Source organism: Oncorhynchus mykiss, chromosome 29 (genome assembly GCF_057628025.1).
Source record: "Oncorhynchus mykiss isolate SJ-2025 chromosome 29, ASM5762802v1, whole genome shotgun sequence".
NCBI classification, from domain to species: domain Eukaryota; kingdom Metazoa; phylum Chordata; class Actinopteri; order Salmoniformes; family Salmonidae; genus Oncorhynchus; species Oncorhynchus mykiss.
The window spans coordinates 28,874,176-28,885,685 of NC_143050.1; the positions used below are offsets into that span (position 1 = coordinate 28,874,176).

At 44.6% G+C, this 11,510-nt stretch overlaps 3 protein-coding genes across 3 annotated transcripts; 1 reads left to right on the forward strand and 2 right to left on the reverse strand.

Moving 5' to 3' along the window:
• Positions 1-436: 436 nt before the first annotated feature.
• Positions 437-1,938, reverse strand: LOC110509758 (growth arrest and DNA damage-inducible protein GADD45 gamma-like). Its single transcript, XM_021590842.3, has 3 exons — positions 1,786-1,938; positions 1,452-1,659; positions 437-1,349 (listed from the first exon to the last, which is right to left on the reverse strand). Exons 1-3 carry the CDS (start codon positions 1,884-1,886, stop codon positions 1,236-1,238), a joined length of 423 nt encoding a protein of 140 aa, XP_021446517.1. The 5' UTR covers positions 1,887-1,938; the 3' UTR covers positions 437-1,235.
• A 2,924-nt stretch (positions 1,939-4,862) lies between these two features.
• Positions 4,863-6,383, forward strand: LOC110509757 (growth arrest and DNA damage-inducible protein GADD45 gamma). Its single transcript, XM_021590841.3, has 3 exons — positions 4,863-5,100; positions 5,205-5,412; positions 5,530-6,383. The coding sequence occupies exons 1-3, from the start codon at positions 4,958-4,960 to the stop codon at positions 5,641-5,643; spliced, it is 465 nt and encodes a 154-aa protein (XP_021446516.1). The 5' UTR covers positions 4,863-4,957; the 3' UTR covers positions 5,644-6,383.
• Positions 6,384-7,813: 1,430 nt separating this feature from the next.
• Positions 7,814-10,404, reverse strand: LOC110509338 (serine/threonine-protein kinase NIM1-like). Its single transcript, XM_021590256.3, has 3 exons — positions 10,016-10,404; positions 9,547-9,815; positions 7,814-9,384 (listed from the first exon to the last, which is right to left on the reverse strand). The coding sequence occupies exons 1-3, from the start codon at positions 10,290-10,292 to the stop codon at positions 8,629-8,631; spliced, it is 1,302 nt and encodes a 433-aa protein (XP_021445931.1). The 5' UTR covers positions 10,293-10,404; the 3' UTR covers positions 7,814-8,628.
• Between the last annotated feature and the right edge of the window lie 1,106 nt (positions 10,405-11,510).

The following is an 11,510-nucleotide window of genomic DNA, read 5'->3' on the forward strand; positions in this document are numbered from 1 at the left end:
TTTTAAATTGATGTCGTTCTGTTCTTGCCTATTACTGTTCTGTATTATGTCATGTTTCACGTTTTGTGTTGACCCCAGGAAGAGTAGCTGCTGCTTTCGCAACAGCTAATGGGGATCCTAATAAAATAGCAATAAAAAAAGAAATACCAAGATAGACCTCTCACAGGTAAATGCTTCCAGTGGTCAGAATAGATATGGACCTGCAAAGGGCAGTAGTTTGTAAACAAAGACACTGCATAAACATGGATATAACAGGCCATGATGATAGGTCAATTCGGATAGAACACAGTACATCAGGCCTATGGGATGTACAAGTGTTGGGTAGTGGTAAGAGCACCAAACACTGTGCAAGTGCCAACGGTTATTTAAGAATTATTGTTGGGAGCTGAGTTGATTTAGTTTTTAGTATGGAGAGCACATTCAAGATCCAAAATTAAATTTGCGCTCAACATTTTATTGATCATTTCATCATACATGTCATTTATAAAGTTAAATCTTTAGAAAATAACAAATATATTCTCTCATTTATCTTCTTTCTTAGTTTGACAATCAGGAATTCAATAGTAAAACATTTCATTGAACAATAAATCTTTTTTTTTTTTTTATGTAATCAGGAGTTCAACATTGTAGCATTTTCGATAATAAATGCTCATATTGAATGTCTAAAGTAAAACCTTCAGAGCATTACAGTACATTTCTTGTTTCCTTTCTTTTTTGAGTTTTTGTCATATTCAAATCATCTAAAGTGAAACCTTCAGAGAATTAAGACAATTCTGGAAAGTTGGAAGTATATCGCTGAATGTAACGGTTGTTATTGCCGCTCAGCAAGAAGACATTTTTAAAAAGTCAGTTTTTAAGAATGCTTCTTCTTGGCACCGCTTCTTCTCCTACTGCGCGTGCTTCAACGTGCGACGTTCGCTCTGTGGAACACAGGATGCAGAACTCGCTCCTCCTTTCTCTCCAAACCTCATCCGCACAAAGAATGAGGGCCGTTTTGTCGCTCTTGTGGCATACCTGACCTCATTCACATAAAGAATGGAAGTCATCTTGGCATGGACGGGACAAGAGACGACGAAATCACGGGGGCCCATTCGGGCCGGCCACGCGATGCCTGGATCAGAATCCTCCTCAGGAGAATCCAGGGATGAGAAACAGTGTCATCCTGTGAAAGGATGAATATTTCCTTATGGGATGAAGGTTTACAGTATCTCAAGAGAGAAGAGTAAAGTCCCAAATCAGCGTTTAGGGAGGGTGATCTCTGGAACCCAGTCGTTCAGACCGCGGCTCTCCTCACAGAACAGGTGCAGCTTCTCCAAAGCAGGGTCCTCCCAAGAACCATCAGCTGAGTTCTGTTGACAAACAAGAGGGGAAAGAAACATTAGTCACATGGACACAATTAATGGTTTATTAAAGAGTTCAATAAAGTAGGTTTGAGTTGAATTAGTACATACCGTGATGAGACAGCAGTGGGCATCTTCAAGCTGGCCAGCCTTGTCACCAACAATCTCGGCCAGGCGCTGCATGTCATTCACTCTGACAATGCTGATGTCGTTGTCAAAACAGTAAGACTGGATGAGGGTGAAGTGGATCTGGAGAGCAATATTACACTCCCACTCCTCATCGGTTGCCAGGACACAGAAAGACACACTGTCTGGGTCACTGTTGAGATAAAAAAAAAATTAAAAAATTCATTAGTCAATATTATCATACAATAACACAGTGACAATCTACATATTTAAAAAAAAAATCTAAATAAGGTACAAATTCAGTACATAAAATACTTACTCATTCATTATTTTGGCACTTTCATAGACACCAACAGTGAGGCAATCCTCACACTGGGCAGACTTGAGAGCTTCCTTCAGAGATTTGCCAATAGTTTCCATTGTAGAGCCTAGTTCGAGGAAATGCTGATAAGGTTTCAACAGAAGTGTGTTTGTGCTAGTTGTAAGAAACAGCTAGTATTTATAGGGAGGACGTGGCACACGCGCGTTTAGTGATTGGCTGCTGGGAGACAATGCACATGCGACCCCTAGCAGGCTCGTGCCTATAGACAAAATTTCAGAAGAAAGGACAGGGCAGTTTCGGTTAGATTGAATGGATGCAAATGCAGAACTCCCTGACTTTAATGAATGAATTAATTCCGATTTGTCTGTTTGAATGATGAGCTTATTAGCCTACTATAATATCCATAATTACCACCCATATCCAAGTGGCACATTTAAGCCTTCCAAACTACATAAAGATATCGCTATACTATCGAAATCTGGTCAACTTTTCTGGTGCACACTTCATGATTTAAATAGAGTAAACGCATGATATATCAAGTAGATTTAGCATACATTTAGCATACACCTTTATGTATTAAGAAATATTTCTGGAAAAACTCAGTATTATTGTGTTACTTCAATATCCAGATAACTCACAACTTGTAGGCCTATACAATTTTGCTGATTAGGCAAGTATTGGAGAACAGAATTGGCGCAAAGTTCCTATTTGCAAACGATAATGGCACGCGCCGCTGTTTTGCATTTGTAAAACCATGGCGGACTTCAGGCGCGTGGCATCTGGAGATGCCTGTATCTCTCTCCATAGCAACAAGATCCCATCTGTCCGTGGGGGTGGGGGAAGGTGAAGGGGTCAACAAAGAAAACTTCTGCTGCACGATACAAGCAGAGATAAATCGGCACGTGCAGTGCATAATGGCCAATGACTGCCACAGATTTTGCGCATAGCCAACATAAAACGTGTGTCTGTAAATAAGAAATTGTAATAGAGGGCATTAATAGCCTTGACTGGTAAAACGAACAGAGGCAAGCGCAATAGTTTGGACATGACAATATTGTGGAAGTCTCGCAGCTTTTCCTATGTTATTTGATTGCATAATATACCCAAAGTATCCTACACTGTGACCGCACTGTTTCAACTTGCAAGTTGCAAACCCAACTTCATCGTGCATGACCCATTTTATTATTAGGCTGTGAACCAACACGATTGCTACTACTAAATTAATAGAACGTTGCTAATGGAAAGTAGTCTAGTTGAAGTTATCTGGTTGTTTGGCTAATTTGCATATGCACAAAGAACTTTTGAGCCGTGGGTCAATGTGCAGTAGGCTATGTCATTCGCCAGAGCGAGCTATGGCTTGAGCCAGAAACACCTGTCACGCGCTGCTGGGGAGGGGGCCCCGTCTGGCAGATGTGCTTCTTCATGAACAATGCGTCCTATATCGACTTGCACGCGCCTGCCCTGTTGCCAAGCTAGGCTAGGTTGAGCCTTCCAAAAATAGCATAGTCTTTGAGCTGCTATCGGATGAATCAATCCAAGGAACCCTATCTGTTAACTTTGTAAACTGTTGTGCATTAGGCTAATTTACTGTATAAAAAACGATGGGTTGTTGTTGCCTGCAACATGGGCCATTTAAACCTCTCAACTAATGATTGCCTAACAATAAACCAATGATAATTAACTATTCTAATTGCTCTAATCATTTCGTTTGTTATGTTGTGTAGCAAAATAACATGATTTAATCAAAACAGCATATTTATTTATTGGGTGTGTTTATGCCTAAAACATTTCTGAATGATTCATTCTTGGGCTGCAACTCATGCGCGTGGCCTATATTAAAGATAAGACTACGCCTATCAAAGATTCATAGTCGTGAGTTTTGACCATACGCTCGCTTTATTTACATTTAAATTGGATAAAAACTCAGACAACAGACTTTTTCTTCCAGCGAATGTAAAGACTTGCGGACAATAGGAGCGGCGCCACCGGGTGGGAGAAGGGGGGGGGGGGGCTCTGCCGGGATGAGGGGGTGTCCTCATAGCAATAGTCCACCATCTGCCGCTCTGCTATCCACCAAACAATGGAGCTGAATCAATCACCGCGAACCTGTTATCTCGACCCTCTAATTACGCATGCAGCAGTTCTATTCTAGATTATTTTATGCACCTTAAATGCCACCTAAGTGGATACAATTTGGCCAAACTGCGTAATATTCGAATTTGTGTGTAGGCTATTAGGCTTTACCCTGCAAATATAACTTGGCCTTAATGGTTAACCGTGCCAGCTGCTCAACTTTTATAATTAATTGTATGGTAAAGCATGGCTATAATCTTCATTGGTCCATGTGGCAAAAGTAAATAAATAAAAGTTCGGACAGCTGATAGCGATCACGTGGTCAGTATATTGTGCGGCATGCACGGTCTCCTGGCACGCGCTGTTAATTTACATTTGTATTGAAAGGGTGATAATAGGAGTTTCTGCGAGCACAACAGGGGCCGTTTTTGGTCAGGCTCTACAGATGGCCATGCTCCACCTGCCCTCTAATAACGGGGAGATGGTTGCCCTTCTGTGCACTTTACTTTCACTATATTATTGTTTGTGTTTGGACATACTTTCACCTAAAACTGAAACATACAGAATCTTAATCAGAGACCATTTGGGCACTTTTAAGCACTTTACAAAGTTTTATTATCTTTCGATTTTTTGTTTCAGTAGGTTTATAGACTGATTTAATAAATTATCAAATGCATCTCCGAAAGCATATTTTGAGGCTATTGGCATTAATTAGCGTGTCATGTGAAACAATCAAAACTCAAGCAAAATATGACAGCCAAAATCTCAATTTATTGAGTTCAAACTTGGAGAGAACATTATCTAAATCCATCTGAAATAAATATTTTAAAAAATGTTTTCGGTCGGAGCATGCCCGGCACAGAAAAAGACGTGCCATTATGCCTCCTATCAATCTGCCACGAGCGGTGAGACAATACAATTAGCATACTATTGCGCCATTCAGGTCAACCAATCAGGGCGCTGCGTATTCACAGGCGCCACTAGCCAAAAGGTATAAAAGCGCAGCACAGTCTCTTCAAAATCACTAATCTTTTCGGATTTACTCTCCGGCTACACTAACTCCCACTCAGGAAGTTTTGGAATATTCTGCATCATCATGACTCTTGAGGAAGTTCTGATCCAGAAGCCCGTTGAACGTGCCCAGTGCACCGGCAAAGCGCTGGAGGAAGTTCTGCTCTCCGCTAAAGACAACAACTGCCTGACTGTCGGTGTCTATGAGTCTGCTAAAGTTATGAATGTGTAAGTATGAGTTTCTTGAAATGCATATGTAAACTTCTATCTATGTTTGCTTATTTTGAAGTCATTTTGCATGTACTTATGGTTCTTCTTTGTTTTCTTTGCAGTGACCCAGACAATGTGTGTTTCTGTGTCCTGGCAACCGATGAGGAGTGGGAGTGTGACATTGCTCTCCAGATCCACTTCACCCTCATCCAGTCTTACTGTTTTGACAACGACATCAGCATCGTCAGGGTGAACAACATGCAGCGACTGGCCAAAATTGTCCGTGACAAGACTGGCCAGCTTGAAGATGCCCACTGCTGTCTTATCATGGTGTGTACTATTTCAACCCAAGCTGACTTTATTAAAACATGCAATAATATATCATGGTTTTAACTGTTCATTGTGTCCATGTGACTAATGTTTCTTTCCTCTCTTGTTTGTCAACAGAACTCAGCTGATGGTTCTTGGGAGGACCCTGCTTTGGAGAAGCTGCACCTGTTCTGTGAGGAGAGCCGCGGTCTGAACGACTGGGTTCCAGAGATCACCCTCCCTAAACGCTGATTTGGGACTTTACTCTTCTCTCTTGAGATACTGTAAACCTTCAACCTATAAGGAAATACTCATCCTTTTACAGGATGACACTGTTTCTCATCCCTGGATTCTCCTGAGGAGGATTCTGATCCAGGCATCGCGTGGCCGGCCCGAATGGGCCCCCGTGATTTCGTCGTCTCTTGTCCCGTCCATGCCAAGATGACTTCCATTCTTTATGTGAATGAGGTCAGGTATGCCACAAGAGCGACAAAACGGCCCTCATTCTTTGTGCGGATGAGGTTTGGAGAGAAAGGAGGAGCGAGTTCTGCATCCTGCGTTCCACAGAGCGAACGTCGCACGTTGAAGCACGCGCAGTAGGAGAAGAAGCGGTGCCAAGAAGAAGCATTCTTAAAAACTGACTTTTTAAAAATGTCTTCTTGCTGAGCGGCAATAACAACCGTTACATTCAGCGACATGTTTCCCACTTTCCAGAATTGTCTTAATTCTCTAAAGGTTTAACTTTAGAAATGTAATAATGACAAAAAATGAACATAAAAAATATAATAAATATTACACTTATAATGCTCTAAAGGTTTCACTTTAGAATGTTTTGCCTAACTTTTCAAAAATATTTATTTTTACTTATGTTATCTATTTTTATACATGTTTATGCTTGATAACATTTCGTTGTTAAACATTAAAAGGGGAAAAATGAATAATTATTTAAATGTTTCTAAAAAACGAATACCCTAATAAATTGAATGAATGTCGTCATGTGTTTTCACTCTCCTTATTAAGTTTGGAGAGTAGCCTAGGCCTACTAAAATGGGGAGGTTATTGGGTTGACAAAAAAAATGTGCTCAGCAGGCGCTTAAGGGTGTCAACTGCTCGCTGTTGTCCCACCAGTAAAAGTCTGTTCTGTCCCTTCCTCCCTTCTTGGCTGATCTGCATGTGTATGGGGGCGCACAATAGCAGAATGCGCTCTGTTGTCACATCCAGCAGTCCACACAGAGGGATTATTGTCTGACCGGCAGATGTCTGTGTAGCCACGCTGTGCCATCTGCCGCTTTTTGCAGGTGAGGCCAGACGGGAGGAGTTGAGGGTGTTTTGGGTGCCTAAGGGTCCGAAGTAGACTGGTTTGGGGAGAAGGGTGCAACTGTAGCCCACAATTCGGGGCATTCCTGCCTCTGCAGCAACCCCTCTTTATACTTATATTAGGCGGGGGGCGACACCATGTGTTCGCTAGCTAGCAAGATAGCACACAGTGTCACTAATTAGCTAGCTAGTTAACACAGTGTTACCCCAGCCTCCTGCCCGATGTGCTTGCGGGAGCCCCCGCCTGCTGTGTACCTGAGGAAACCATATCGGCAGGCGGGGGCTCCCGCAAGCACATCGGGCAGGAGGCGGGGGTGACACTGTGTGCTAGCAAGCTGGTTAGCACCCAATGTGGCTCCATCCTCCCACCTGCTGTATTAGCGGGAGTTGGGGCGACCGGTCAACAGTGTACTTTGCCCCGCCTTTCGGGCACCGCTTTCCCGCAGTTCTGTTAACAATGGTGAGGGCAGGTGTTCGGCAGGTGGGAGCGAAGGACAGTGTCTAAAGGCAAAAAAACTCATATACTTAGATTTCCCTTTTGACCCACATTCAAAAGTGTGTGTCTGTGTGGGGGGCTGCAGTTGCACACTATTGGGTTTGGGGGTTTAAACAGGGGGCTGACTATCATCTGGTGCTCTGCCAGCTGCTGTGGGCTATTGTTTACATGGTGTCTAGCAGGACACTGGTGAAACTTTTGTAAACACTTAATACAAAGAATAGCAGCCAAAAATTTGCTTTCATGAGGTTTATATTTGACCTCCACCTGCTTCAAATAAAAAAAAAACCTGGATGAATGTCAATTAAGTCTTTATTGCGCTTTATTTAGAGCATCAATAAGTCACAATGGTAAAAGTTCCATTTATTTGGTGGTCGAATATAATACAGAGACAATCACCTGCACAAAATCAGTCTTCTCTAAGGGCAAGAAAAATCACGAAGACAAACAAGCATACTGATTTCAGAGACTATCGATGTTTCATCAAACAACCAAGGAGTTGTCTAAAAGCAATGCTCTTTCAGCACATTCTTCATATTTCATGCGCTCTATTGTGCTATGAATAAAAGTATATAAGTATCACTTTTTTTTTTGTGGAATTTTGACCCCTTTTTCTCCCCAATTTCATGGTATCCAATTGTTTAGTAGCTGCTATCTTGTCTCATCGCTACAACTCCCGTACGGGCTCGGGAGACACGAAGGTTGAAAGTCATGCGTCCTCCGATACACAACCCAACCAAGCCGCACTGCTTCTTAACACAGCGTGCATCCAACCCGGAAGCCAGCCGCACCAATGTGTCTGGAAGCCAGCCGCACCAATGTGTCGGAGGAAACACCGTGCACCTGGCAACCTTGGTTAGCGCACACTGCGCCCGGCCCGCCACAGGAGTCGCTGGTGCGCGATGAGACAAGGATTTCCCTACCGGCCAAACCCTCCCTAACCCGGACGACGCTAGGCCAATTGTGCGTTGCCCCACGGACCTCCCGGTCGCGGCCGGTTACGACAGAGCCTGGGCGCGAACCCAGGGTCTCTGGTGGCACAGCTGGCGCTGCAGTACAGTGCCCTTAACCACTGCATCACCCGGGAGGTGAGTATCACTTCTATACTAAAAAGGGTGCTTCCTAAATTCATTTTGATGGGACTCATTATTTCATCAGGCACTTTTACACCTCTATTTCAGCTTCACAAAATATTACCAATAACAATCTTACTTTGTTAGAGACATCATGACCAGCAGTCGAATGTTTCAGTATCTGTGTGTTACCACAACTGTTCATCTACAGAGGTTCCTGTGTTACATTCACACAAAACACATTTTCACTTTCATCCCAAAGTGCAATAAAACATTTGTAGCTGTATGACCCTGAGTGAATTTTCAATGGATTAAAGCAGGTTTACAAGGACCCACGTCCAGGCTGGTCACTTACTGAAGGACACATAACCTGGAGGAGTGCATCAGACTTCTGTAAGCTCGGAGGCCCTCTCTTTTAGGGTCCCGGACCAACCCTCCGACCACAGGCACAGTCTCAGCGCCACGCCTTTTCTGGGCACGGTGTAAGAGGATGCGGTAAAGTCCGGTGATGGGGCTGCGGCTGTCCTTGCCCTCATTGTTGCGTATGTGTTCCATGTTGACACCCAGCTCCTCCAGGGAGGCCCTGATCTCCTCCTCCTCATCATCCAGCTCCCCAGGCTCTGCATCCGCCAGGCGCAGAGGGTTGAGGGGGACCGGTGGCACCACAGTCCACGGGTACTCCACAGGAAGCAGCCAGTCACAGCCCAGCATCTGGTCCACCGCATAGCGTTCCGTTGGCACAGGCTTCAGGATGCCCCGAATCAGCCGCTGGCATGGGCCTGGCACCCAGGGCGGAAGGGTGTAGACCCCCTCTATAACAGTGAGCCTCAGCTTGCCCATGGTTTCGGCTCGGAAGGGCATGGTGCCAGTCACCATGAAGAAGAGCAGGACGCCCATGGCCCATACGTCCACTGGCGGCCCCACATAGCACTCGTCCCTGAAGAGTTCAGGCGCAGCATAGGGGGGAGAGCCACAAAAGGTGTCCAGGGTGTCACTGCAGTTGGTGACCCTGGTGCTGAATCCAAAGTCAGCCACCTTCACACAGCCATTACAGGTGTACAGTACATTCTCAGCCTTCAGGTCCCGGTGGATTATGTTTTTGTCGTGCTGCAAATAAAAACAATAAACATACTGTATGAAATAATTTGATGATTGAAATTGACAAAAATAATATCTTTATATCAAGAATCTCTGTATTGGACTGTAATAAGACCTGGGATCACATGGCTGATTCTACAGTAGATGTGTATTCAATTGAATGTTACGGACCATGTGTTTGATGGCGGATAGGATTTGTGCGAAGGTGATCTTGGCCTCGGCTTCTGACAGCTTGCCATCGGAGCAGATGTGTGTGTGGAGGTCCCCTCCACCGGCATACTCCAGCACCAGGTAGAGTCGGCTGTGTGACTCCACCACCTCGTACAGACGCACCACATTGGCATGCTGCAGGGCCTCCATGCAGGAGATCTCCCTGGAGAGCAGCCTCTGGGCCTGAACATCCAGTCGCATCTTATCCAGCACCTTGATGGCCACCTTGTCTGTGGGAGAGAAGGTGAAAGGTGTTGGATCACTTGAGACAGGTGTTTTTCTCAGTTCATTTTCAACATGCTTTACTGTGGTGGTTTCACAGTCACACTAATGAATTGCTATGCTGTTAGCATCATTGCATGGATGATGATACCAGCTGCACTGATTAATTATTGATGACATTTTGCACGGTCAGCAATGTGGCCCTTGCCTTTGGTGAGGGAGTGGAAGGCCATTTTGACGTGGGAGAAGGTTCCAGAGCCGATCTCACCTCGGACCTTGTAGAAGCCAATCCTACGGCCCACGATCAGCTCCTTGATGGTCTGCTCATCCTGACACATTTTGGTGGTGAGCTTCTCCAGAGGGCTGAGGCATGGTGGCGGGGTATCCTCCTCCTCATCCTGCCGACCTAACGAGCTGACTGACAGGCTATAGCGGCTGTGGAGAGTCTTCCTCCTGGTGGACACCTGGTACTGCCCCCCTGGCATCCTTACTACTGCTCAGGTCATGGCAGGTTATGGACTGTGGACAGGAAATAAATTCTAATTATATTATAAATAAATAAACTTTCCGAAGTTTAGCAGTAAAATACCAGAATATTGGTATCATTCAGGGATTTTATATAATCTATCAGACTTCTAGTGGCCCTTTTGGGTACTTCAGATTATCACGGATGTCTGTAATTATCTCTGGCCCTCTTTCTGGGATTATGACATGTAAAATACACTGAACAAAAATATAAACGCAACCATTTCAAAGTTTTTACTGAGATACAGTTCATATAAGGAAGACAGTCAATTGAAATTAAGAAATTAGGCTCTAATCTATGGATTATCTGTTGGTCACAGATACCTTAAAAAAAGGTAGTGGCTTGGATCTGAAAACCAGTCTGTATCTGGAGTTACCACCATTTGCCTCATGCAGCATGACACATCTCCTTCGCATATAATTGATCAGGCTGTTGATTGTGGCCTGTGGAATGTCCCACTTCTCTTCAATGCCTGTGCAAAGTTGCTGGATATTGGCGGGAACTGGAACACGCTGTCGTACACGTCGATCCAGAGCATCCTAAACATGCTCAATGGGTGACGTCTGGTGAGTATGCAGGCCATGGAAGAACTGAGACATTTTCAGCCTTCAGGAATTGTGTACAGATCCTTACGACATGGGGCATGTATTATCATGCTGAAACATGAGTAGATTGCAGCTGATGAATGGCACAACAATGGGCCTCAGGATCTCATCACAATATCTCTGTGCATGAAAATTGCCATTGATAAAATGCAATTGTGTTCGTTGTCCGTAGCTTATGCCTGCCCATACCATAACCCCACCGCCACCATGAACACTCTGTTCACAACATTGACGTCAGAAAAGTGCTTGCCCACACAACGCCATTCATGCTGTCTGCCATCTGCCCGGTACAGTTGAAACCGATATTCCTCTGTGAAGAGCACACTTCTCCAGTGTGCCAGTGGCCATGGAAAGTGAGCATTTGCCCAATGAAGTCGGTTACGATGTCGCACTGCAGTCGGTCAAGACCCTGAGGACGACGAGCTTCCCTGAGATGGTTTCTGACAGTTTGTGCAGAAATTCTTCAGATGTTCAAACCTACAGTTTCATCAGCTGTCCGGGTGGCTGGTCTCAGATGATCCCGCAGGTGAAGAAGCCGGATGTGGAGGCCCTGGGCTGGCGTGGTTACATGT

What these genes read in the sequence shown, in the direction of transcription:
- LOC110509338 (XM_021590256.3), bottom strand. Translation starts at nt 10,292, where the DNA reads ATGCCAGGGGGGCAGTACCAGGTGTCCACCAGGAGGAAGACTCTCCAC. An exon ending in CTTCCACTCCCTCACCAAAG is followed by an intron (nt 9,816 to 10,015) that starts GCAAGGGCCACA and finishes TCTCTCCCACAG; the next exon opens with ACAAGGTGGCCATCAAGGTG. An exon ending in TATCCGCCATCAAACACATG is followed by an intron (nt 9,385 to 9,546) that starts GTCCGTAACATT and finishes TTTTATTTGCAG; the next exon opens with CACGACAAAAACATAATCCA.
- LOC110509758 (XM_021590842.3), bottom strand. Translation starts at nt 1,886, where the DNA reads ATGGAAACTATTGGCAAATCTCTGAAGGAAGCTCTCAAGTCTGCCCAG. An exon ending in AGTGCCAAAATAATGAATGA is followed by an intron (nt 1,660 to 1,785) that starts GTAAGTATTTTA and finishes TTATCTCAACAG; the next exon opens with TGACCCAGACAGTGTGTCTT. An exon ending in CCCACTGCTGTCTCATCACG is followed by an intron (nt 1,350 to 1,451) that starts GTATGTACTAAT and finishes GTTTGTCAACAG; the next exon opens with AACTCAGCTGATGGTTCTTG.
- LOC110509757 (XM_021590841.3), top strand. Translation starts at nt 4,958, where the DNA reads ATGACTCTTGAGGAAGTTCTGATCCAGAAGCCCGTTGAACGTGCCCAG. An exon ending in TCTGCTAAAGTTATGAATGT is followed by an intron (nt 5,101 to 5,204) that starts GTAAGTATGAGT and finishes TTTTCTTTGCAG; the next exon opens with TGACCCAGACAATGTGTGTT. An exon ending in CCCACTGCTGTCTTATCATG is followed by an intron (nt 5,413 to 5,529) that starts GTGTGTACTATT and finishes GTTTGTCAACAG; the next exon opens with AACTCAGCTGATGGTTCTTG.